The sequence below is a fragment of the Cuculus canorus genome, chromosome 25 (assembly GCF_017976375.1).
Source record: "Cuculus canorus isolate bCucCan1 chromosome 25, bCucCan1.pri, whole genome shotgun sequence".
Lineage (NCBI taxonomy): Eukaryota > Metazoa > Chordata > Aves > Cuculiformes > Cuculidae > Cuculus > Cuculus canorus.
This window is the reverse complement of record NC_071425.1, coordinates 4199643-4210155: the sequence shown is the minus strand read 5'-3', so window position 1 is coordinate 4210155 and position 10513 is coordinate 4199643. Positions and strand designations below refer to the sequence as shown.

The following is a 10513-nucleotide window of genomic DNA, read 5'->3' as shown; positions in this document are numbered from 1 at the left end:
GCAGCTGGTGTGGTTGTGCTCTGTGTGAGCTGATTCGGTGCACATGGAAAACGGGAGGAGGGGATTTGCCATCTGCACTTTGCTGCGAGGGCTCCGTAGTTTCCTACACATTCCGAAGTGATTAAAAGTGCTCTGTACTGAACCATTTTGTTGGCTTCATAAAAGCAAACGAGGGGCCCTCTCGTTTGCTGTACACTGTGGCTTTTTACTCTGTACCAGTTGCTGAGTGATTGCTTTGTGAGTGTATTTGTTTATAATAAGCTGGATGCATGTTAAAAAAATCAGAGGACTGGCAAGAAGCTCAGGGTTTGAGTGATATTTGCTGACAAGGGCAGGGAAACTGAATCAAGCTTTTGCTGCTGAAATTTTGTAGGGAGAAGAGGAATGAGATGTGGCAGGGACTGGAGAGATGCTCAGATCAATAACTCACTTAAAAGCCCAAACTAAGGCACCAGTTACAGCCGCCTCAGACAGAACTGGGAGGCAAGATGACAAGATGCTGTTGTCAAGTCTGTGAGCAAAGAAATGCAGAGGCACCACAGGACAAGTCTCTCTCAGCCCTGTCTTAAAACAAAAGGACTGGTTTTTTTTTTTCCTGGCTCCTCAGGGAACTGCAGGTGCGGGAGTTGTGGAGACGTTTGTGCAAACGCACAGAATTTCTTTCTACGATCTCACTTCCATCTCCCCTCTTTCAGCTGAAAACCTTTCCCCTTCATCGTATCCCTGCTCTCCCTGGTCAAGATCCCCCATTCCCAGCTTTCCTGGAGCCCCTTTCGGTATTGGGAGGCTGCTCTCAGGTCTCTTGGCAGCCTTCTTTTCTCTAGGCTGACTTTAGCAGAGGAGCTCGTGTTACTCCAAGGATGCTGCTGGTGGTGGGTATGGGGTGAATGCTGCAGGGACCGAGGCTTTGGGGAGGTGCTGCCTGCACACACGTACAGCCAAGCACGTACCTGCCTCTTCTTACCTATTTTAAACTATCTCACCTTAAGAGAGGATGTTTGCGAGTTACTCATCCAGCTGCTCAGTGTGTGCGGCTTTGAAGTCAGCAGGGTGAGCTGCACCCTCTTTATCTGCTGAGGCAGGAGAGCTGGGGCGCGTTTGCTGGCAGAGCCGAGCTGGCAGCAGCAAAGCAGCTTGACCCCACATCGATGCAGCCGCTTGCTGCACCCCAGGCAAGCCTGGTGCTTGGGCAAGGAGTGCCTGGAGGCTGTGCCCCACCCCAGGTGAGCTGCTCCATCCCAAAATTGAGCTTGTTGTCATAAGCAGAGGTGATGCACGAGCGCATCCCTGTTCCTGGCACAAGGTGCACCCACAAACCTTGGATGAACAGTGCAAAAAGCAACACGGCTGCATCCGACTGCACGCAGGGGTGAAAGGCAACAAGGACCAGGGGAACCTGGTGGTGCTTTTCCCAGTGCTTTGACCATGCCTTGCAGGTGACGGTAGGAGCAGTGCCGCAGGAGAGACATCCTTCATCCACCAGCAGCAACCGCTGCCGTCTCTGACCCCAGGAGCTGAAACCCACCTCACCAGGCAGTGAGAGAGCTCCCCAGCCAAACACACCTTTGGCTTTAATAAAATCCCTCTTCTTTACAGACACACGCACAGGTATATGTACATATAGATATGTGTTATATACGTATACACACAGATGCGGCTGTGTACCGTGTGCTGCATCACGCGGCAGTGACCACTGAGCACCTCGGGTTGGAGGAGCTCCCGCAAGCTCCGTGTTTTATCTCCAAATCACAGTGTCTGCCCGTTCCTGTAACAGAGGCACCTCGCCAGCAGCCCCCCAACACCCAAGAGTGAGCACCCTGCTGTCTCCAGCGCTGCAGGGGAGTGCAGGGGCTTCCCTTTGCTGCTGCCTGGTCCGGAGCTGAGGAGGAGAAGGATGGGAAGAGCAACTGGAAGAGCCCTGGACTCCCTGGGCCATCCGCTGGCCGCAGACAGCCCGATCCTACTACACGACTGGAATTGTGGGTCAGTGCCACGGGAGCGATCCGGCAGCACTGCCAGCTGTTGCGGTCCACTCCCGGTGTGGAGTCAGTCTGTGCAGATTTAACGGGGGGCAAACAGCAGGCTGGGGTGCAGCCATGGTCTGATGAGTGTCCCCAAGCCCAGAGCTGGGGCAACCACCTGCCCGGGAACACCATCCCCTGCAGGGATGCTCCTAGACAGCCTTCTTGTCCTGCGTGGCCAGGAGCTGGGAGACACAGTAGGGGATGAGGCCAACAGTGGCCAGCGGCACGGCAGCGCTCTTGCAGAAGGAGAGGGCGTAGAAGAGCAGCTGCATGTGAGAGGGTGGCTTGAAGGCATCAAAGAGGTGTAGGATGAGGAGGGAGGCGGCGATGCAGCCTAGGCGGAAGGGCAGCCGTCGTTCCTGCTTCCCCCGGCAGCTTTCCAGATACATGTGGGAGTTGAGGGCCAGCCCCAGCCCGAAGAGGATGCCCAGGTTGCGGAGGAGGCTGGCGAAGGGGGTGGTGTCGATGTGGACCCACTCAGGGTGGGCGCACCATGTCTGCGCCTTCTCCAGTGTCCAGAGCAGGTCCACGCCGACTGTCCGCAGCAGCAGGTAGAAGCCCAGGGCGAAGCTGAAGAGGAAGAAGGTGACGCCCAGGTACCAGCGGAGACTGGCGTGGTAGATGCAGTGGACGTGCTGGAAGGTCTTGGCCACGGCCACCCCTGCCGGTAACAAAGTGGAAGAGGACGTGGTGCCAATCAGCTAATGATTGCCTGCCTGAAGGTGGTGGAGCTGAGCAGACCCTGCAGCCCTTGGTGCTCCAGCAGGGGTCATGTGCCAGGGGGCACCTGGGTGCTCCTGCACGCTGCTGGATGTCCCGAAGTCCACCACTACACCCCATTGCTCTCAGACAACCTATTCTGATGAGGACCTTTTCACATCCTAAGCCTGCCCTGCCTTCGGGCCACGCTCACTGTCATAGAATTATAGAATCATGGAATGATTTGAGTTGGAAGGAACCTTCAAATCCATACAATTCCACCCCCTGCCATGGGAAGGGACACCTCCCACTGGATTTGGTTGCTCCAAGCCCCATCCAACCTGGCCTGGAACCCCTCCAAGGATGGGGCAGCCACCACTGCTCTGGGCAACCTGGGCCAGGGCCTCCCCACCCTCACAGGAAAACATTTCTTCCTGAGATCTCATCTCAATCCCCCCTCTTTCAGCTGAAAACCGCTCCCCCTCATCCTCTCCCTGCACTCCCTGATGCAGAGCCCCTCCTCAGCTTTCCTGGAGCCCCTTTCAGTCCTGGAAGCTGCTCTAAGGTCTCCCTGGAGCCTTCTCTTCTCCAGGCTGAACAACCCCAACTGTCTCAGCCTGGCCTCGTGTGGGAGGACACTGTCCCAGATCCCAACAGTGGCTCGCAGTGCTCTGCCTGCCCAGCTGGGACTCACGCCTCAAACGGGATAGGGACAAAGCCACAGACTGATGGCATCCTGCCCGTGACGAGGAGGGCAGTAATTGCAGAACCATGGTCACAGCTTTGTGTCATGACTCCCACACGTCCATCAGGCTGTGAACCCTTCCTGACCAGTGCCGTGCGCGCTGTTTTCCAGCCCAGATCCGATGTACTCACCTGAGATGACCCCCACGATGACCTGATGGGGGAAGTGGGCAGCAATGAAGACTCGGGACAGGCAGACGCAGACCTGAACTGCCCAGAACCCTGTCCAGAGCACCGTCCACAGCACCCTGCGAGGGGCAGGCAGCCACATCAGCGCCACGGCCGGCCCAAAGTGCTGCTGTCACGTACCCCGAACAGTGCCTGTCCACCCGCTGAGCCCAACCGCGTTCCATCCCCACCTCAGGTACCGTATCATAGAATCATAGAATAGTTAGGGGTAGGAGTGACCTCAAAACCCATCCAGTTCCACCCCCTGCTGTGGACAGGGACACCTCCCACTGGCTCAGGCTGCCCAAGGCCCATCCAACCTGGCCTTGAACACCTCCAGGGATGGGGCAGCCACAACTTCCCTGGAAAACTTGAGCCAGTGTCTCACCACTCTCATGGTGAAGAAATTCCTCCTTATGTCCAGTCTAAATCTGCCCCTCTCCAGTTTATACCCATTCCCTCTCATTCTATCCCTCAAAGCCTTCTTGAACAGCCCCTCTCCAGCTTTCCTGGAGCTCCTTCAGGTACTGGAAGGTCACTCTAAGATCTCCTCGGAGCCTTCTCTTCTCCAGGCTGAACAATCCCAACTCTCTCAGCCTGCCCTCGTAGGGAAGGTGCTCCAGCCCTCCGATCATCCTTGTAGCCTCCCCCAGACCCATTCCTACAGTTCCATATCCTTCTTATGTTGAGGATTCCACATTCCCACAGCCCTGTGCCTCAATGGGTGCCCATCAGCTCTGGAGGAACATCTTCCCAGCGTGGCTGATTTTAGTGCCCCCCTTACCAGTATTTGAGTGTCCTCGAGCCCTTCTTCCCCGCGGCAGCAGAAAGCAGGGCTGTCACCATGACGTAGTACACGCCTGCTGCGCCCATGGCGTGGCCGGAGGGGCTCCCTGGGCAAGAAGAGAGCCCCAGGTCAGACCCCTGCTGCTGAGCAGCTGCTCCCTCATGCCCGGGGGACTTCCAGGCTGGCACCCATGTCCCAGGGGCTGTGGCACCGGGCGGCACCCGGCACTTCTCCCTTGGCAGCTGCGGTGCTGCAGGGGCAGTGTGGGAGCATGGCTTTGGTTCCCTGGAGCATCTGCCGGGCAAGAGGGCACTGACCATTCCCAACGGCTCGTGCCGAGAGTGTCGGGGATGCTTGAAGCCCTTTCCTAGTTCCCCTGGAAAACCATGGGCAAAAGACGGGCATCGCCGCTCCAGAACAAGGCAAACCCTTTCCTCCCGGAGCAGCTGCTTGTATTTGGGGGCCGGTGGGCAGAAAGCAGCCCTGGCACGGAGCGAGGCTGCGGCTGAGCACGGGCAGGGGTTTGTGCTGAACCGCCACGTCCGCAGCGAGGGTCAAGGTCTGCTCGGCGCAGGGGCTGCTCTGCCTCCACCCGCTGCAGGCACGGCCGGCATCCCCGGGAGCACAGCTGTGCCGCGGTGTTGGTCTTCTCTCAGGAGTTAGCGAGGGGCATGTGCTGCTGGTGGGCTACCAGCCATGGCCATGGCCATGCCAGCATCCTCCTCCCTGCAGGGACTGAGACCCGGAGATGGGACCTGTGTGCGCAGTGTGCAAACGCCCCCTGCCCCAGCGAGGGTTGGGGGACCTCGCCAGCGTGGGGGAGACCCTATGGGAGTGGGGAGACCCTACCAGGGCCAGTTTCACAGGTGAGCGGGAACTGCTGGATCTCTGGGGCAGAGGTGTTGCTGTAATAATCCGTCTCGTGGACCCACCAGTACGGTCTCTCCCCAAAGAGGATCCTGAAAAGAAAGGAGAATGGGGACTGTAGGGATCCTGGGCACCAGAGCAAGTGTGCACGGCTGCAGTTTCAGCTTTGGCTTTGGAGCTGGAAGAGGCAAACAATCCGTGAGTGGTCCAGGGCATCCCAACAGAACATCCAGCTTGTCACTTGGTCCCAACAGCCAGCACTGCCTGTCTGTGTCCTCATCCCCCATCCCTGAAGGGGAAGAGCAAGAATTTCCTGGAAGCAAGTCAGTGCAGTGAGGAAAAGGAGCGGTGTCTGCTCCTTTCAAGTCTTTTTCCAGCCAAGAACAACTGCCTCATGGTGGCATCAGAGGCAGAGGCCACCCATCCTTGCTATACCTGCAGGTAGCATGGACATCCCAAGGGATTTGAGCTGCACAGAGCCAAGGCAGCCGGCACCCTGCCCGACCACAATGCCGGCTCCTGCTGCAGGGATGCAGGATGCAGCTTGTGCACACGCAGCCCCAAAACTTTGGGATGCTGTGATGTACCTGCGGGGTTCGCACTATGTGGATCCACCATCCCTCCAGCTGCTGGTACCACAGTCTATGGCTCATGGAGATGGCACCATGGTTACCATCTGATGCTGAGCAGTGCCAGGCTGTGATGCCAGGGTGGATCAGCCCCATGGTACAACTGATGCTGCCAATGAGGTCATCCCATGCCTGGAACAGTGGTCGGATCCCTTCTGTGCTCCCCACCACGGCTCCTTTTGTGCCAATGACGCCAGCGGTTACCAGCCATGGATAGGAAGGGAACATCAGGCCATGGGAAACACTCACCTAAAAGACTGGAGGGGATCCAAGCCCTGATCCTGCACATCAGAGCCTGCCAGGATCCCCCACAGCCCCCACGGCGAGGGGCTCCGTGCAGCCCCCACGCAGAACTGCAGCTCTGGGAGATGGTGAAGGACTCTCTTTGCAGAAGGCTCCACCTCTGCCTGGCTACTGGAAAGGGGGGAGCCGTTGCCACACAGCTTGGGAAGGAGCAGCCACGACCACTGCTAAGCTGGGGGCTCAACTCTGGTCTTTGTTTAACACCAGGATCAAGGCTGAGAGCGCACATCTGGCCCGCGTTAGTCCAGCTGTGCCAACACACCCGGAGAGAGCTGTGGCACAGGGCCACTCACCACTTGAAGACGAGGTTGAGCCAGTCGCCGATCACGGCCACCCAGATGAGCCTGATGCCCACCGACTCGCTGAGGTGGAACCAGATAGGGAAGAGGACAAAGAAAGCATTCCTGAGGTCAGCAGCGAAGGAGATGAAGAGAAACAAGTCCTGGGAACCCTGGAAGTGCTCCTGCAGCCAGTGCGTCGCCTGGATGCCCCTGTGATGCAGGAGGTCCATGCTGGCCTCCATCCTCCCTTGCAGCCGCTGCCCCACGGCGCGGCTCGGGCTGTCCCGCGCTCCGCTGCGCCGCCGGTGTTTTATACTCTGGAGGCTCTTGTTTGCTGCAGGCAGGTCGCTTGTCCCAGCACTGATCTTTGGACCCAAAACCACTTTTGCCAAAGGTGCATCACCGGGGGGTTGTTACAAACATGTTTGGAACAGCTTACATAAAAAGGGAAAAACAAGCGGCGAGGAGCGTGGGGTGCTCGGCACCAGCACCTTAACCCTTCCCCACACCATCCCCTCTGGCTGCCTCACTCTGGGGGACCCTGCATGCCACCTCGTGTCACCACGACTGCTCCCACGTTACCGTGGCGTCTACTCTGCTGTCAGAGAGGAGATTGGAGTGCCTGCGCTCCGACAGCGCTGCAGAGCTGCTGCAGCCCCTCGCTGGGGTGGTTCTCCCATCCCTCACCCCACGCACCACCAGAGCATCCCAGGGATGCCCAGAAGCATGGATTGAGTTGTGCGTGGTGTCACATCAGGCTGCCCCCCACCATCAAAGCCTCTAGCTGATGAAAAACCATCCTGCAGCCGTGGTAGTCGCCAGGCTGATTTCATCAGGACTCTGCACAATGGGAAACTTTCCAAGCTGTTTCTGGAGCTCTCTGCAGCTTCAGCAAAGCTTGGAGAGAGAGTCTGGCTGCCAGAGATGTTTTTCTGATCTCCGGCGTGGGCTTAAAGGACCTTTGAAAATTAGGTCCCTGGAAAGCATTCCTCCCCACACAGCTCCCCTGGATTAACCCCTGCACAGAGCTGCTCCATCATAGCCCAACTGCAGGGACAGAGCCAAACACACCACCCCTCTCGCCGCTGCCAGGTCCCTGTTTGGCCTTTCCCTGCCCCGGCCACGCTGCGCTGCAATTGGCACCACAGCTTTATCATCCTGTTCCTCCCCAGGAGGTAACGGTGAATGAGTAACGCAGAGAGCTATTTCCAGGAGCCTGAGGACATAGGGTGAACCTGGCAGGAGAAACCTCCTTCCCTAGCTCTGGCCAGACAGCACGGCTGCTGGCACAGGGATACGCAGTGCCCGACCGGCGCCCAGCGCAGCCGAAGAGCTGCCGAGGCGTTAATGATTAGCAGCCAGTGAAAATGCATCACTTATCTCCCTCCTCGAGAAAGTTCAGGTCAAGATCCTTGAACCGCTACCCATGTGGTGCAGAGCAGGCAGAGGTCGTGTCCAGCGCTCCGTCCTGCAAACAGCAGCATCCTTACCTGCACACAGCCTGGAGACCCACCAGGTCCGACTCAACTGGAGCTCTGTGTTCAGTTCTGGAGTCCTGAGCACAGGAAGGACGTGGAGCTGCTGGAGAGAGTCCAGAGGAGGCCATGGAGATGATCCGAAGGCTGGAGAACCTCCCATGTGAGGACAGGCTGAGAGAGTTGGGATTGTTCAGCCTGGAGAGGAGAGAGCTCCCAGGAGAGCTTAGAGCAACTTCCAGGAGTGAAAGGGGCTCCAGGAATGGTGGGGAGGGGCTCTTGATCAGAGAGTGCAGGGACAGGATGAGGGGAATGGTTTTCAGCTGAAAGAAGGGAGATTGAGATGAGATTTTAGGAAGAAATGTTTTCTTGTGAGGGTGGAGAGCCCCTGGCCCAGGTTGCCCAGAGCAGTGGTGGCTGCTCCATCCCTGGAGGGGTTCAAGGCCAGGTTGGATGGGGCTTGGAGCAACCGGATCCAGTGAGAGGTGTCCCTGCCCATGGCACGGGGTGGAACTGGATGGGCTTTGAGGTCCCTTCCCATGCAAACCGTTCTATGATTCTATAACAGCCAAAGTGACAGCAAACCCTCCCTCCTGTACAGGCTATGGGTCACTCTTGGAGCTGCCAGGCTGAAGAAGGCGGAAGGTATTTGCAAATGCCCGTGCTCTGAAGGCTGTAGGATGGTTGGAGACCTGCCTCCCGCTGCCTCACAAGGTTGGGCTTGCCAGCAGGGATCTGCAGTCATGGATTAGCACCGCACCTGCTCTGCTGGCAGCTTGTCCTCAGCCCCGAGGAGGCTCCTGTCGGGCAGCAGCAGTCGGGATCGCTCCCGGTGTCCTCACTTCACACCAGTGCTGATGCGTGCAGGCAGAGGGAAGCGTGAGCAGAGCCAAAGCCTGACCCTGCTCAGCATCCTTGGCCCAGCCTGCCCTGATCCAACTCCATCCCTGGTGATGGAGCATGGCCACATCACCCTCACCGCGCTGGGATGCAGGAGCACGGCCAGGCAACCCCCAGGGCTGCACGCGGTGAGAGGCAGCACCAGGGGCTCACGACGGTGCCGGTTTTCTCAGCCACCATCCGTGAACTGGAAATGCACATGAAGGAGAGGAAACTCAAGAGCGCTTGGGAGAGAAGCAGTGCAAACACTACAGGATCAGCCCCAGCTGCAGGCACATCCCTGCTGCTCCGCCTTGTCCCTCCCAGCCCAACCTCACTGCACCCAGGGGGGATGGATTCGGGCATCCCAGAGCTCCCAAACTACAGAAGAAAAACCCAACAAAGCAGAAGTTTGCACAGAAATGGAATTACTCTTGCAAAACAAATCCCCCAACAGCTCATTCCAGGGTCCTCAACTGAGAGTGGCTTTGGCCGGCGTGAAGGAATGCGACAGGCTTGGCTTCCCCACCAACAATGTTTCAAAACAGTCAGCAATAAATTCTCCCCCAGAGATTTCACAGCTGAAAACAGGGGCAAAAGGTGTTGGAGGATGGGAACCGGCATTCTCTCATCCCCTTGGGAAAAAATCACCACAGGGAAACGGGCCACAGCAGGGAGAGGATGGAAAACAGGGTTGGAACAGCTACCTCACCCCTCCCAGCATGGCAGAGGCTGGGGTGGGAGCGAGCCCGAAGCGCTGCTGATGGAGCTGTGCTGCCAACGGAGCAGCACCGGCCAGCATCGCTCCCTGTGCACTGGCCAAGCTGTGTGTCCTATAGGGGCATTTTTGGGTTATAGGGTTTGATTCCGCAAAACAGATCCATGGCTGAGCTGCTACCGGAGTCCCCTTGGCAGAGGTTTTCCAGTGCCAGCTCCATGCCCTGTGCTGTGGGTAAATCCGTAGCCCTGAAGCTGCTCCGCAGAGCCAGGGCAGCTCGGAGCTGCTGACTTAGGAACACCATGGGGTTTTTGCATCCTGGCCGGCTTGGCTGCCAGCTCCGGGAGCACCATGCCAGGCTCCGGCTCGTCCCCAGCACCACACAACCGTGCCGGCAGCACCATCAGCCAAGGATGGGAGTTGCAAACTGGTCAGAGTGCCTTTCCCAGGGAGGACCGAGGCCAGGCTGGGGGCAAGTTGTTTCTGCACTGGGCTTTGCGCGCAGCGAGCGCAGGATCAGCTGGGAGCCCAGGAGCTGCGAGCCTGTAGTGGCCACGGCTGGCTCCGGGCCACCATTCCCTGCAATTCCCAAGGCACTGGCTGCAGTTACGGGATGCAGAGCGGACACGGGTGCTGCAGCGTAATGTGCCACGCAGTCTTTCATCCAGAAAGTTCGCAGCCTGCTGCAAGGCGTGGGGCCAGGCAGTGGGCAGCGAGCAGCGTCGCTGCCAGCACAGGAGCTGCTCTCACCTGCGTCAGCACGCGGGCAGAGTCCAGGCGGCGATCACAAACACACTTGCACACAGCAGCAGGCAGGGAACTGACTGACTGCGACCTTCCCGTCTCACAGGGAGCATCTCGGCTGCTCTCCCGAGCCCTGGGAGGTGCGTGGCTCCCACTGTCACCCAGAGACCACCATAGCATAGCACTGAGCTGTGC

The 10513-nt window shown here is 58.3% G+C and overlaps 1 protein-coding gene across 1 annotated transcript; it reads right to left on the bottom strand.

Annotated features, from left to right (window-relative positions):
* Positions 1-1553: 1553 nt before the first annotated feature.
* Positions 1554-6827, bottom strand: G6PC1 (glucose-6-phosphatase catalytic subunit 1). The gene is made up of 5 exons (XM_009555375.2): positions 6515-6827; positions 5272-5381; positions 4420-4528; positions 3600-3715; positions 1554-2685 (listed from the first exon to the last, which is right to left on the bottom strand). The coding sequence occupies exons 1-5, from the start codon at positions 6742-6744 to the stop codon at positions 2174-2176; spliced, it is 1077 nt and encodes a 358-aa protein (XP_009553670.2). The 5' UTR covers positions 6745-6827; the 3' UTR covers positions 1554-2173.
* Between the last annotated feature and the right edge of the window lie 3686 nt (positions 6828-10513).